Below are 16565 nucleotides of genomic sequence, written 5' to 3'. Positions count from 1 at the left end.
ACAGAATGAAGTACCTTTTGAAATACGACAGAACATATACGTCTGCCCAGTTGGTTGGATTATATTAAAGTTATAACCCTCTGCTACAGCAAACATTCCTTTCAGCAGCTAATTTGTCACACGTAGAACTTAAGAGCAACTGCTTTCATCTGCAGGAGAGTGGACAGTAGTGAGGGTGATCTGAAATTACAACAGCATCACCAACTACTAACAAAAGAAAAATACAATATGAAGATGTATACGTACATTTAGTAAATTGCTGATAAAAAAAAAAAAAGCCTACCATAAATGCTATCAAAAATGCTTTTTGATATAATGAAAATCATCAGGATTATGACTTTAAAGTAAACGCTGTTATCTAGGTCTGAGATCAAACAAGGAATTTTGTTTGATCATTTCTCAGTAACTTTAAACTAAAACCGAATTGAATAAAGTGATAACAAAATTAGTCATTTCTCTGAAGAGTTAGCAACATAAAATACTGTAATGCAATCTCTTCTGGCACCACGCTCTAATTTATGCCTGCCATAAAAGAGCCCTTTTATACTTATTGTCATTAAATGTACAAAACAGTATCCAAAATTACATTTCCGCCCTTTTTATCTCGGCGCTGTTTGACAGCATAAATCTCGCTCGTAACGACCTTCCTTCCAATCACGATGCTTTTGCAGGGGAATATGGCAGCTGCCTGCAGCCTTTGATTTCATCTTGCCCCAGATCTGCATTGTAATGAGCACTCAGGTCAATCAATAATTCACTGCAGTTTCATCAAAAAAAAAAAAGAAAGAAAGAAAGAAAGAAAGAAAACAAACAGATCAGCTCATGGGTAAAACAGGAAAAGGACTTTGATCAGTGCCCTCTACGGGCACACATAACGCTGCTGTGATGCTTTCTTCTCTGTGTTGTGTTTGTCAAAGCTGAGAGATGGAGAAATATGGTGAAGAAATCTACATCTGCGTATCTGAGGGGGGTCACACATTGACGGAATGACATTTAAATGTCGACATTTATGTGTGTATTCTATGTGAAGCGGAGAAATCACATTTGCTTTGAGTTGATTGTTATTTAGAGAGTCCTGCTGAGATCTTTTTTTTTTTTTTTTTTTTATGTACAGGGTAAATCTATTTCTCACAGGGAAGTCATAACTTCTTCTGAATGTGTAACCACAGATGTGGCTTTTATTTTGGAAGAAAAAAACAAAACCATTATTACACAGAAACCCCTTGTTGGCATAATAACCACACTCTTGCAGGTGTTTTTTGAAGTCAGTTATGTAGAAAAGCAATATATCAGACTAATGACTGCATGTAAAAAAAGATAGAGGGAAGTCATTACAAGCCAGTGGGCTGTTAGTCTGTATTCAACAAAGTAACACAAATTGAACTAGATGTGCAGTTGGAGATCACAGAAATCCGCCAACGCCAAGAGTCCACTCTGCTATGATACGCACGATAGGCTGTATATGTCTGGATCTATCAGAACAATGTCAAAATACGGTTGTGCCTCGCTGAAGCCTCTCATCACCTCGGCTGTGCATTTATCATGCCCTCCTGAATTGGAAATATTTCACATACTTTCACAACAAAACACTTAATTATCACGTACATTCTGTACAAATATCGCTCGCTTGGACTGAAAAACATCAGCAACACAACAGGCTGGACAGCTCAGAGAAACCTGTGACAAAAAAAATAAATAAATAAATAAATACACAAAACATATGTTCCCCATGAGGAAATCTTTACCCTGGCAGAAAAAACATATTTTGGTTATCTTTATAAGTCCAGTTAGTGGGACATAAGGGGATCAAGGGGCAGAAATGTGATCAAATGTTCATGATTATGCTTTCATTCATGCATAATCAACTGGAAATAAGGAACACTCATTTTTCATGATGCCTTTTATATGTTGAGGGGTGTCACAATTGATTGCAGCTTGCAGCCACACATCTAGATGGCATTAAAAGAAATCCTACACACTGGACCTTTTACATCTACAAACATATTCAATTCATATTTGAAGCATCTGTCAGAAATCTGAAAACATGATGTACAACTATAAAACTACAGACAACGACATCTATAATACCCATGATATAGGAATGTTGATCACACAGATCATTTGGTAAGGACATACATACAATGACAGCGTGGTTTGGTTGAATAAATTGGTATAAATTCTGATGGTTACACACACTAAAACAAGTTGGAAAACTCAACAGAAACAATAAAAAAAACATAAAAACACACCACAACCATTTTTGTTGGTCCTCATGCCGCTTTTTCAGTCGCCAGCTGTGGTTTGGTCGAAACGAATCCTTAATTCTCTAGACGACTCCTCTCTGCTGTTACTCCCGCTCCTTCTTCAGCTCAGTGGGTGTTTACTGTGCTACCTAGTTAGCTCACTGAACAGGAGTCTGCTGCTGAGGAGTCCCTAAGGCCAAATACCCTGTTACCCCGCTACGTTAACGAGAGTGAAACATATTTTATGTATCCAGAATTTAAAGAGGCTCTTCCCTGGCCCGTGTTCCAGCCTTCTTCCAACTTCCAGCAAAAAAAAAAAAAATGTTTCTGTAATCCTGCTGACAAACAAACAAGCCGACAAACAAACTGAACTGAAAACAACCTCCCTGTCAGAGGTCATGATAAATCCATTGCATGTCTACAACTTTACTAGCGGTCCAGCTTGTGTTGGCTTCACACAGTCCACACCGGTTTCCTGACAACGTCTGCTGTCTTGTTGTTTATCACATGTGTAACGTCCCCTCTTTCTCTGTGTGTGTTTTTTTTTTCCATAGTTCCCCCTGAGGACCCAGTCATCAGCGGAGGGCCGGTGGTGAGCCTGAGGGCTGGTGACCCGCTCAATCTGACCTGCCACGCCGACAACGCCAAACCGGCAGCCTCTATCATCTGGATCCGCAACGGAGAGGTCCTTAATGGGGCCATGTACTCCAAGGTAAGCTTAGAGGTGTGTGTCGTACCAGGTTTGAGGACCGGCTGGGTAGACAGGGTGGGGTGGGACTGATGGCGGAGGGTTGCATGGTGGCGGTGCTTTCATTCTCTAGACCCTTTTTATAAAATGTATTATTTTTTTTATTATTATTATTATTTTTATTTTTTTATTTTTTTTCGAAAGTGACCTGACATGGGGAATGAAACCACCTGTTACTTTCCATTTGTGCACATCTTGCTATGCCATAAATAACAGCCACAAAAGTGATAAACATCCACGAGATGTTTCAGGGTGACTGCCTGAGTCATCGGTGGGCGTTTGCATCAGCATCCAGACTGCTTTTTGAAAATGAAATCCCTTGAAAAACCCAGGTTGTGTTTTGATTACAAAAAGATGGCTGGCCTTTTTTTTCCCAGTATACAAATCAACTCAGACAAGCAGATGGCGAGATCACGAAACCGCCGCTGACTCTAAGTTTCTCTCTGGTGTTTTGAGCTCCCTCTTCATTGGCGTTTGTCTCTCTTTATCTTCCCAACCTGTTATGAAAAATCTACCTCGTCGCTTTTTTTTCCCGCACTGGAATCTGCCTGAATCCTCTTCACAACAAAGTCTGATTCCTGCTGACAGATCTTGTTCCCACCTCTGACGCCCTGGTTTGCCATCGCCGCCGTTTCGCACCAGTCTGCCGGCGCGATCACCTGACCCCATAGACTCTTGACTGACATTCACCCTCAAGGCTAATCATGCAATCAACACTGTCATGTTCTATTTCCATTAAAACAAAGGACATAAAGAGACCAGGCACTTTAGAGCACTAACACCTCCCCCGCCTCCTCTCGCTCCCCGCGCTGCCTCATCCCATTATCGGCTTTTTTCAAAGAGCAGATAAATGCCATTGATTGGGCTGGGGTACGGCACCGGGCCGATTTGAATAAAGTGATTGCTGGAGGTGCCGCTCGCTAATGGTGGGCGGAGAGCGCGCTTCCTGCCTTCGCTTCCTCTCAAAGCGACGGCAGATATGAGGACATTCTGTGCTGGTAAGCTGATGGATGCCCACATGCCTGCACTGAGCCCAAGTATGTCCCCCTTCCCCCTTATCTCTATTGCCTACCATTAAAAAGCAATGGGTTTCGATTAAAGAGAGATGACTCTTTTTTTTGGGGGGGGGGGGGGGGGTCCGTAGAGCAGTAGGGGGACATTTCGTAAGCATAATCATCTGCTCTGATGGTCGTCCCATATATCCCGCAGATGAAGAGGACTAATGCGAGCAGATGTGGTGGCGGATTCGCAGAAATGGCTTTTGCTGATGGTGTCATGCCTAATGATAGTTCTGACCCAAAGATAATTTCCCACCGAGGCCTCCAAAAACCTCATCGCCATGACCTCTTGGAAAACTATTTACTGGACCAGTGGTTAAAGAGAAAGTGCGAGATTAAAGCGGCCGCCTAAGCAAAAATGTGTGTTGGTTTTTATGGCATAAGTGGGTCACTGAATTGATGCATTGCTTATCATTTGTGAGGGTAGCTTTAACACAAAAAAAAGAAGAAGAAGAAGAAAAAAAAAAAAACATGGCTGCTGTATATTATTGAAAGGGCAGCCCAAATAATTAAGTGGCAGAGCTTGTCGCAGTAAGGTGAGCGGTTCAAATATCAAGTCTAGCTGTGGAAATGTGGGCAGAGGAAATGAATGAATAATGTCCTCCCTTCCCTCGAACGCTCGTCGCCCATCTGCTCCAGTAGAGCCGCTCGGCGGCAAAGGGCTGTTTGTAATGCGCAGCCTCCAGGTCTGAGCCGTGGTTTTGTAAAGGTGTGCACACTCGCTCTGTGATACTTTTGTAATGGGAATAGTACAACAAATCATTTGAAAAAACATGACACATTCCCCCCTCCCTAAATGTGCCACATACTTTTTTATTTTTTTTTTTCTGGAATGCTCCGGTGGCAAGCTGAAAGGTGAGCGGGAGTCTGGGGAGTTATCTCAGTGTTAGGGGGGCTTTAAAAAAAGAAAAAGAGAGAGGAAAAAAAAAAAAAGAAATAATGACAGTTTTATGAGTTGCTCTCGCTGGCAAGAGCCGAATAGTGCTTTTTTATTGTATACCCTCTCAGCTTTTGCAGTAAAATCGCGTTGCTGCTTAATATCAGGTAAAATTGCTAAAGTTTACATGAAGCTGCTACTATTGATGGATATCATTTTCAGCAGGAAAAAAAATAATTATCCCTTTTTTCAATCCGAGTTTCACCTCCATTTCCCATCCCTTCTTCACTACAAGTGCTCGAAGCAGCTGCTTTTACTGCATCTAAGTTTCATTCCCCCATCCGTCATCAGATTTTCCTTTCTGTTTGTTTTTTTTTTTTGTTTTGTTTTTTTTTTTGCGGTTGTGTGTGTGTGTGTGTGTGTGTGTGTGTGTGTGTGTGTGTGTGTGTGTGTGTGTGAGAGAGAGTGTGTAATTAGACCACTTTATTGCATTTTAATCATTGCGCTCGCTGAGTAATATTGTGGGGAAATGCTTACAAACAAAGTAGCCAATTAAAATGTGAGTGGGCATTAAACATGTCAACTTTTTTTTCATTATGAAACAGGTGTAGTTTTCCCAGCAGCGAAGTCAGCCAAAGGGCTCTTTGCCTCCAACATTAATGTAATTTGTTGTGCAACTCTTGAAAGGATCTCAAAAGGGTTTCAGCTAGCTAATTAACCTTGTCTTTTTTTTCTGCCTTTAAAATTAAAAGTACGATCCGAAATAAAGATAAACCCACTTTGGAAAATGAGTTTTTTTTTTTTTTGGTTGAGTTAAACAGTGACCACGGACCAAGGAACATTTCTTAAAGCTATATATTAAATGTGTATATCATGTTAAAGAACCCTTGTGTGGTCGATGATAATAAAAAAAGATAATAATATGAATAATACAAAAAATGGCTGACTGAATACAAACCAGAGATGCAGTTGGTATCAAATCAAAGGCGTGCTGATTGGGTTCGCGGAATATTAATGATGTATAAATTATAATCTTTTGCTTACTTGGTAAATTCAGTGCCATCCCCCGGAGGCCTTCTCTCCACTACATTCCACTACTGACCCAATCAATGCATTCCCTGCGTGCTCGCCAGGTCTCAGCGGGTCATCTTCATTTCTGACTTCATGTTTTTAGATTTATGCTCGAGATGACTTGAGGGTTTGAATCAAATACTCATAAAAGATGAGAAACAGGCACGTCTTGTTGTTTTTCTATCAATTTATATACTGACCAAATGAGATCACTCGTGGTTAATCTGAGTCTGTATGCTTTATAAAGAAGTTAATTGCAGGTAAGGCATTGGTAGTCTGTTAAATGCTTATGGTAATTCATAGACTGCTGCTCTCATAGAACATGTCTTCCATTTGCAGTGAAGTGCTTCCTATTATTAGTATTTATGCATGTGTCTTTTGTATAGTGGCTAGCTAACACTGACAGTAAACCATGTGGCTATATAGTTGACTGGTTGGTCAGAGACTGACTTCACTCTACATACACAACACCAGCAGGTCCTTTTTTTTTTTTTTTAAATCATTTTGTGAAATCACAGTTGCTGCCATCAAACATTATGTGATGGCTAACACCTAAGAAAAAAAAAGAAAAGAAAACAGTTTAATGATGGTGCGCTTTTAACTAAACTTCTGACTCAATGCCCAGTTGAGTTACAACATCCTATGTCTAAGTCTATTCAGCAAATATGCTTTGACTTTGCTTTTATAAAAGAAGTTCACAAAGACAAAAAAAAAAAAATCTTTGGATCCTGGCTTGAAAACATTTTAATAAAATCCCAACCTTTATAGTTAATCCGCTGGTATTCATGATCATCCATCCGTTCAAAATCTCACAAAGAGTCTGCCTTTTTAGACATTGGGAAAACACAAACACAGCCGCGGTGCATTTGGTATGCACGTTGATGGCCAAGTACGTTTAAAATGTTCATACATGGATTAATGGCAGCATTAACTTGAAGACAAGTAGAGCGCAGGTTCAAGGTAAACACAGTGAAGGTTTAGCGTTATCGGTAAATGAGCTTAGCTGGCAGCACATCAAGTTTTATTTAGTAGATAATCCATTTGGTTCAGCCGTTTTTTTAATTAGTAGATAATCCAGATGGCTGGGCTTTCTGAAGCCACTGGCAGGTCACCGTCTCGTTAAGTTACCGTTTGGCCTGGCAGTTACAGCTTTGAGTCAAAGGTCCGATTTGTAGACAGTTTACTCTTGAGTGTCATCGCAACTCGTCACACATCCGGAGTCTCGCTTTAGGTCGGTGGCTGGTCTGACCGACCAACCCAAAGCGAGGCTCAACAATCAACTGTCTTACGAATTTGACCTTTAAGCTTGATTAGTTGTCGTTTGTTGTAGCCGCGGAGATGAAGACACACTAAAGCCACGCTGAAAATAAGCAACCCCACAAAGTAATACACCACACGGTGGCTGGCAGGAAGGAAGTTGCACAAGCACAGCCCGTGCCTGCAGATATTAAGCCTGAATTCAACAGGTTTCTCCTCTGTTTGCTAACACATTTCACGACTTGATAAGCATTTGTTTGGCTCACTGTTTTGTATTTCTTTGTCTCCTTTATCCTCTAGTGGTCAGAAATCAACAGCTGCAGCTTTAAATATACATGGGGAAAAAAAAAAAAAAAGCAAAGCGTTCCGTCTCAATCTTGTTACTCTTTGCCATTCCTCTCCTAGCATGGTTAAAAATATTCCCCACATAGGCTCTAGGCAGTGATATGAAAATTTATCAATTTGTAATGTGGCATGGTGTTGAATTCAATGCAGCAGCCAGCTAACCCCCTCTCTAAGATTAATGACTTCAGACAGGTCCAGAGCGACGAGGGAAACAATCCTGATTGTGTCAGAAAGGATATTACATTGACATATCCCGCGTCTGACAGCTAATGTGTTCTGCTTTGGAAGGGACTCACGCACAACTATGAATTCCATGACATGGTTCCTCACATACAAATGGACTTCACAGAAACATGTATGGCATCTGTAATATGCTTATACTTACGAAAAAGGCTTAAAAAAAAAAAAATTACAAATGTTTAGATGGTTTCGAGAGGGGTACCTTGAAGTACTTGAACTGTGGAGTGGTTAGACAAAAAGATTTCTATAGCAATGTCTGCCTGATTTTAACAAGTTCAATGACATTTTAATTATTCAGAATAAGCTATGCTTGAATGAGAATGAGAGCACATACTTAGAGTTTTATTAAAAAGAAACCCTTGCATTGAAGTAGAGAAATGAGGAGATAATTACTGTGGTTTGTACATCGACAATGAGCTGCAGTTTGACTCAGCTACTGATTAATGGGTAGTGATTAGGGTGGTTGAAATATATATGTGCTGCTTGGGACACTTTAATATAGTGTTAAGTACCTGGCTAAGTTTCAGTCATGACTCCTCCACGTACCCTTTGTTCCTTTCTGGAACCTTTGTTTTACAATTGAAACCTTTGGTGCATTAAGTCAAGAGCCGTGACAGCTGGACGACGTGTTGGTTCGCGGATTGAATTAAAATCGGTGTGACCGTCATTCTTGCTGTATGATGTGCTTTAAGAATCCAAATAAAGGAAATATCCGTGGAGGCAATCCGCACATTTGTGAGGCTAATCCCAAGGTAGCGGCTCAGTAAGGCGAGTCCACTCCCGGCTCCCTCTGGTCAACGCCAAGGTTCCGCTTCTATATGAGGGAAATGTTTGATGTACTTCAGTACGGCGCGGCCCTATTTTTCTTCAAAAACACAAAGCAACAGTGAGCCCCCTTTAAAGAGATGGCAGGGAAATGCATCTTGACTTTGTGGTTGACCACACTGTGCCCTGTTGCCCACGCAATTTGTTCTAGTCAGTGGCTTTGTTCTGGGCCGCATTGGTTAACATAGACTCCTGGAGCCCTCCCCTGAGCGTTTTAGGGAGAGTGAGAGCTACTGAGCGCTACCAACCGATTCCAGATGGCTTCCACAATGCAGGGCTCAGAGGATGAGCGCTGAAAAGAAGATTGATTTCCTTTGTGGAGTATGACAAGCCATGCACTAGAGCGCAGCTCTCCAGACACACAAAAAGAGGCTCAAAAAACATATTGCTACATTCTTTTTATTTTTTTCATTTCAGTCAGCTTTGCAGTAAAACTGCAGGCTGGGGTGTTCTGATGGTTTGCCTCTGGTCCCCTGAGGGACGACACGTGTGTATTCATGAATTTTTCTCACAGTTTTGTACCTTCTCCATCAAAGCTTGTCTGTTTGTATATCATTTAAACATTCTCGAAAACCTTGAATCTGAGCTGCTCATCAAGATACAATCCAATATGTATCTGACTGAAAAATTTGGGTGTACAGTATTAGAGTTTACCGCCCAAAAACCAAAACTGTTTTAGATTCTCTTTATTGATTATGAAACTCAATCGGCCAAGGTTCCCGCCTGGCAATCCATCAGATCGGCCGAACCACGCTCACTATGGATTCAGAGGCCCGAACCGTTTCAACTAGCTAGCGCTGTAACCTTTCGCTTTTACTCAACTTTCCTTCGCTCTCCGCAGACCTTGCTCCGGGATGGCAGGAGGGAAAGCACCGTGAGCACGCTCTACCTATCGCCCTCCAACATCGAGACGGGTCAGCAGATCATCTGTAAGGCCTCCAACAAGGCGGTGCCCAACGGCAAGGAGACCAGCGTCACCATCGACATCCAGCGTAAGCCTCCCACCACCGTCTCTGTCTCACATTACTCTGTCACTCTTGTTGTTTTTTGTTTAAGTTATTGTCCTTTTTTGAAGCCCCTTTGTTTGCTACCAGCACAGACGCTGGGGGGAGAAGGAAGTCTGGTTGACATGCGTTACACAGTATTTGAGGTATTTCTCACATGTAGAGGCGTGAAACTGTCAGACAGGCATACGTGACTAACGCTCTGTAAACATCTCGGATTCATTTTAGGCTCTGATGGATATTTATAATTGGTTTCCTTTTTGCTTTCATACCATGTAGGTGGGTGGATAGATTGATGATGCATCACTTTTTTTTCTTTTTTTTGTTTCATTACGATGAAATATCAAAGGAGCTGTCCGTCCAAAATGAATAGGACTGTCTTTGGTTTTTTTTTTGGTCCAGCTACCTGCCTGCTGTGGCACTACACTGTCTCCACCTCTTTTATTTCCATGCTCGTGCCATCAATCTTTTTGATGAGAGCATGCACAATTCCCCTCTAAAATAGGCAAAGTAAGCCCACCGTGTAAAACACATTCAGCCTCGATTGTCAGGGAATCTTTTTTCGATCAAGAGCCGTTCGCAGTGAGAGAAGGGCTTTGAACAAAGGGATTCTGCATCACTCACGGCCCCTTCAACACCATTAAGTATGACTAATAAAGCATAAAATGCTATTTAGGGAGCCAATATGACTGACGGCTCCATTCTTTTCATTATGTACACCACGAGAGGCGAGCATGGCGAGAGCGGGCGCGGCACGATCAGGCCAACTCAGGCGCGGGAGTGAAAATGATTAACCGTTGTTAGTGTTTGCAACCCTTGCAGCTTGTCCTCGTCGTTCCTATTGTCATGCAGTCGGAGAGGGAAGTCTGCCCACATGTAAACTGATTTGTCACCATGTATAATGATGCGTCTGTGATAAATGCCCGCCATCATAGCATCATCCTCGCCTCTGAATGTACGATTTAACCCTGAAAAATGAGTGCGGCGGATGTGTAATTAGCATTCCAAAATGTGCTCTTTACACAATTAAAGCTCCTGACAACATTTTTCACAGTGTGAGATCAAACTGAGCGACAGCAGAGACTAATTGTCGAGATTCAAATTGTCTCCCACAAGGCTTAGCCTCACGTTTACCTCCCTCCCTCCCTCCATCTCCCCCCTCCCCCCTTCAGACTTGACAGGTAAAGTGTTCAGCACGGTTCAGCAGAGCCTCCGGAGTTTTTTTTTTTTTTTTTTCACTAAGATCCACTTCCAAATTAAGCTGCTCCTGGAATGAAACATGCTGTAATTGAACTTTGATTCATTCGTGTTGGGTATCAATTTGCCTAATTTCAATGCTGCCTAATTCGATTACGAGGCTCCTGGCTCAACCGCAGCACCTGAAATACCACATGTTTTTTAAACAAAAATGTTCGCTTTGGTGCAAATTCGCGCCGATGCTGCGCTTCGAGTGAAAACACTGAGCTGTGGAGTGCTGCCGCAGGCACGTCTAATACACTAAACACATACAGTAAATACATCTCTACGGTAGAGATGTGCTCTTGTATTCAAATTACAGTTCCATTTTATGTGTTTTATCTTGTAAACAAAGGTATTCCGAGCTGGGTTTCCTGCAATTACTCATGTTCATATCTACATTTGCAACTGATAAAATTCCAATTACCATGCTAGCATTGTGAAAATAGGGTATTATGAGGTCGGAAAATCGGGAAACCAATTAAACATGGATCCGCAGTGTGTCGCAAAGAAGGTGACTGGAGAGTAGCGCCAAGTCTCAATAAAAATAGGTGGCGGATGAATAAATGATGGGACACTGGCAAGGGGAAGAGTGGCAGATGAGACTTGACCTCCACCCCTTTAAGGACCAGACAGCTTTGTAACTATTGATGGGAAGATGCTTTTTGTCACACAGACAAGGCAGCACACAAAGCTGCGCCCTGAGTCTCAGGACCAGGGTGAATCATTTTCCAAGTGTATCCGAAGGAAATTGTCCCTAGATGGCCGGCAAAGTTTTCGGCAAATGCTACATCTGCATGGGACAACACATAACATGGCGGGTGAAGTGGATATCCCTGATTGTCCTGATACCACCAGGGTCAGAAAGACTAATGAAATGATCATGGAAGATTTCATTATCATTTCATTCCTTTATTCCAGTTAACAATAACAGCTCAAAACTTATCCTCACCTTGTCCTGTCATAGTCTCTCACAAAAATAGTTTGGTCTTAACTTGGGCAAACATTACCGGAACTCACTACTAATTCCTTGTTTCTTTGCCACTCACTCAATTTTGATAATAACACTGTAATAAATGGAACATATTGTAGTCAAAAGCCACGCCAGGCTGTAGAGAAAGGCCCGAGAGGAGAACGTGTATTTTCCTTTTTAAAGCAGCAGAAACAGAAACCATACCTCAATTTCTCCCGCTCACAATACACCTTTCTTAGTGAGCCTTTCTCGAAAAGGGGGTGTAAGCCATCACCCTACCTATCAAAGCAATGGTTCCTCCAGGCGCTCCGTGTCAGCTTGAGAAAGAAATGTAATACTTGACCATCTCTTCTTTACAATAGTGCTTGGGTGTCCCCGTCTATTCTACAGCAAGGACCGGTCATACGTCAGGATTTAACAATAGGGCTTCATAATTATGGCAGCGTCGAATGCCCAGAGAAGAAATGTGTAGCCAGGCCAGCGCTGTTATACAACACATTCAGCAGGAATTGGCCCTTGTAAAGGCGGAGATCATCAAACATTACCAAATTTCTACCCCGCGGCTTTGAAGTCTTGTTTGGTACTCATCACTCAAAATGCGGATGTTCTCATATTCCGTAATAGGCACCATCTCAAGCTTTCAGCCGCGGATGATAGGGCAGTTGTGGCCGTAATTCATGTCCATCAAAGCGGCGCGTGGTCGGAGTGACTGGAGAGAGGAATTGCGGCACACTAATAACGTGGTTTGTTGCCGCGAACATACGGTATGTTCTGTGGCTGTCCGAGGCTGTGCACGATAATGTGCTCCCATCTCTGCGTCTACGTGCTTTACTCAAGATGGGCATGCCAGTGAAGTCGTCACTGGTGTCGCGTGTCATAGCAAAATGTCCTTATGTATATTAAGACTGGGTAATTCAAAAGGTCCTGATTTAAATCAGTGTTTTCCATGTAGTTGTCATCCCCGCATATGAAGTGCTACCTGCCAGAGCTAGAGACTAAATTTGTGATGTGTAATATAAATTAAGTTAATCGACTCATATGTTTTGGTAGAGGATTGAAAAGGGAGGTGTCAGTTTTCAAGGTAAAGATTTTGATAATTGATAAATAGATAGTTCTCCACAGATATAGGAAAATTGTCAGGTTTGATTTTCCCATTTACCTCATACTATAAATTCCATCCCATAGCCCTTTGTGTGTGTTTCAGCGGTGCTGCAGTCCCTTAACAAAGAAGAGGGGATTAATGGTATTCCCCGGTGAACAGTTGCTCTTAGTCTAAGTGGGACCCCGGTGAGGGTCGGATACAGTCACTGAAGCTAGACTGCACAATGCAACCACGTCTGTCCTTCCGAGATCTGACCGAGTTACATTAGAATTTGCTGGCCTAAGAGTTACTTTGATCTTTGGGCAAAACTTTTTCCTCATTTTTTTTTTTGGCAGGGGTATGAAGTCAGAAGTGGAGAGTGTGACCTAACGACCTCCAATAGCCTTGCTGAAAAAAAAAAAAAAAATCACACTTTGCAATGAATTTCAAGCAGGCAGTCTCGGGGAAGAAAAAAATTGTGTTGAATTTGTGGACGGTCAGATGTACGAGCTTCGCCTTTTCCTTTTTTTTTTTTTTTTTTCATTATTTTAATTCCCTTTTCCTAACAAGAAGTCGAAGATTATGAGTTGACAGCTATTGGGTACAAGGTTAACGCATTGCAAATATTTCTCTGACACCCTGCATGCTGGCTGTGTATTGAACGCACAGAGATTAGATTGATATTGATGCTCTCATCCACAGCAAATAAGCAGCTTTCTCCTGAAACTGTGAATGATGTCCACCGAGCGTTTACGCCCCCTGTATAAACGCCAGTCCGCTCTTACTTCACGTCACTTTGTATGTAAGTCCCAGTGTTAAGAATTAAAAGTCTCATTTATTTTTCTTTTTGCCCGGAGTTTTGTAATTGACCGTATTAGTGAGATAATACTAATGGCAACAAAAGTAATTAAAATCTCCTCAGCCCGTCTGCCCTTCTCAGCATTTCGTATTCCGCTCACCTCTACGCTCAGTCGCCCGTTCTGTCTCTGCTCCGTCCTTATAGCGAGCCAAATGAGCGTAATCTGAACACGGCCCGGCACATTGCTCGACAGCTTAAACCAGCCTAAAATCCAATGCATTTCACGACGGTATTTTCTTTTATCGTCACTCTAATGCTCATGCCTTACATCCACCTCAGCATTTTCATTCCCACAGAAGTTCATATAGAGTTATCTGACCTAGGGTTAGACAAATTAGCATCTAAATACACTATGTCCTGGTGATGTTGCCAAAATGAGGGGGATTTAGAGCCAACAGAGGTTATACAGAGCCCTGGATAGACTGCTGACTTCAGTTGTCCAAACCAGGCCATTAGCGACTGTAATTATTTGATAGCAGAGGGGTGGCTACCCCCTGATGCTGTTTTCTCCAGCAGCATAACTTAACTTGTATTATGCCCTTTGGACTTAAATCAGTAGCCCCCCCCCAACCCCCTGGCGTAAAAACCACTGCGATGGAATATCATTCTGATGCCACAGTTTCATGTCCCACGAATCCCACTCATCACACAACTTTAAAATATTCCTCAAATATTTTTTTTCTAGTCCAGCTGGATATCCGCAGAGCTTTGCCCCACATAGAAACACACTCTTTTCAAGCAAGTAGTCGCAAATGAATGCGCTGGGGACGCAAATCCAAGGTTCTCCGTGTGTTTGCATTGCAAACAAGCTGAGCCATGTGGGAGGAAAATGAATGCCATTTGTTGAGACTAATTAATAAAGAACATGCAGATGTGCAATTGGGGAGGATTTGTTTTTGGTAGCAGCTACATGCTCTCCCTGCTTAATCAAGCAGATAATGGGAAATTCATCTGAAGGCAGATGACAGAAGGAAGGATTTGAAAGTGAGAGGGAAAGAGGATACGGGGGCAATAAAAAGCACATTTTTGTGTACATTAGATTAAGTTATAATGATGCCGCCAAACTGAATTATCTCCTGTGGTTTTATATTTTTGGCTGCCTGCAGACATTTCTCAATATCATACTTCCAGTGCTCTGAGTATTAGAGTACTATCGATCGAATCAGTGGCACAACTTTGATGCTCCTGCACACATTTAGACACTTGAAGGGGTGCTGCAAGCTGCATGAATCGCAGAACATCTGCCTTGATTAAACAAACCAAATCCTTCGCAGTTCCACCGTTGAATATGCCATTATCAATATGCTGGACCTCAGGTTCTCCTCCAGTCTGTTCCCCCCTCAAGTACTCCTCTCAGCCTGCCACACGACAGCGCAGCCATATTGCTAAGGCTAGAAGCCATAACCGGACGGCCCACGAACAGCTTCCCCATCCTTCAGAGGCAGCCGACACTCCTGGAGTTGGAGGCTGGTCCTACTGGAGAACAGTGACCCGGAGAGATTGGAAATTGAGCTTTAAGAAAAGGGAAAAACAATTTGTGCTGGCACTATCTCCAGGAAACAGAGAGAAGCTGGAAGATTGTTCCAAAAACACCATCTGGTCTCCACTTTGAACTAACCGATCAAAAGCTGTCGGCCAACTATAACGCTACCCCGCCCATACATCCTGTTGTTTTCACTGGAGCACCGATCGGTCCCACTCTCCCCCTCTATCCATCCAGCTCTCCTCCTCCTCCTCCTCCTCCTCCTCCCCTGTTTCTCGCCACTACTCTCTTGACAAATCTAGGGAATTAACAGTCTTGCATAATGATGTGCCATCATAAGATACCTCAAATGCATTTGCCCAGCAACTCATGCATTTATACATCAAAGTGGAAACTGGACTTTGTTATACAGCGGATGTCTGTCGTATCCGACGGGTCAGAGGCTAGATATGCGTCAGTCCCCGATTCACACCTAAGGTCTTTGCTGGGAGACGTATGGTTGCCTTTGCTCCCACGGCTGTCTTTGCTGGCGGTTCCTCGGGGAGTTGAATCTACAAACAAAACCGCTCGTCTGACCTAGAAATGGATGTAAAGTCATCAGGCCATTACCGCTCGCTGAGAGGGACGGAGGTCTTTTTAAGGGGCGGGTCAGTTTTTAGCCCTCTATCAATTTGAAAAGAACATTAATTAGTCGGCAGGTTGACAGTAATGAGCATTCGTGTCCTTAGAAGTCTCTTGGCGGGGAGACCAGAGGAAAAAAGGTTGGCATGACTGAAAAGTATATTACAGCAACACTTTCAGGCTCGTGAATCAGCTTCTACAATTAGCTTCTGTGTCTATTAGCACAGACACAGACTTCGAAAAATCTCCCACGCACTCTTCTTATGTCTGCTCTGCCTTTTTACTCTCCAGCTTCTTGTCGGATTTTTATTACCACCCTCACCATTTGCCACATCTGTCATTTTGCCTCTGAGGTTCCCTCTACCCCGCGTTTTTGTCCACACAATTACCTGCTCGGGATGCAATACAAACCTACTGGGCAGTTAACAGTGCTGCTCAAGGCGTGGATAGTTTTCTCCTTCCACTATCACACACACTCACATGCCCTTTGTTATGCACAAATATTACCCCCCCCCCCCCCCCCAAACATGTGCCTTCTCCTGCAAACACACAGTCATAATCTCAGTACCTGGAGACACTTGCTGGGCACCTTCATTGTTCCTGTGTCCACAATGTTGTTGTTTGCTTTACTGGCCTGGGGAGAA

The 16565-nt window shown here is 42.7% G+C and overlaps 1 protein-coding gene across 12 annotated transcripts in view; it reads left to right on the top strand.

Moving 5' to 3' along the window:
- The window catches only part of kirrel3b (kirre like nephrin family adhesion molecule 3b), a 165838-nt gene that overhangs the window by 117758 nt on the left and 31515 nt on the right, over positions 1-16565 (top strand). For 8 of the 12 annotated variants that reach the window (XM_037086813.1, XM_037086802.1, XM_037086759.1 and 5 more), the window contains 2 exons: positions 2798-2967; positions 9506-9656. In XM_037086813.1, coding sequence (XP_036942708.1) covers positions 2798-2967; positions 9506-9656 — 321 coding nt within the window. The remainder of the gene's footprint in view (positions 1-2797; positions 2968-9505; positions 9657-16565) is intronic. The other 4 variants (XM_037086847.1, XM_037086769.1, XM_037086832.1 and 1 more) reach the window with 1 other exon arrangement.

This window comes from Acanthopagrus latus, chromosome 2, assembly GCF_904848185.1.
Source record: "Acanthopagrus latus isolate v.2019 chromosome 2, fAcaLat1.1, whole genome shotgun sequence".
NCBI lineage: Eukaryota > Metazoa > Chordata > Actinopteri > Spariformes > Sparidae > Acanthopagrus > Acanthopagrus latus.
This window is presented reverse-complemented; position numbering and strand designations above follow the sequence as displayed.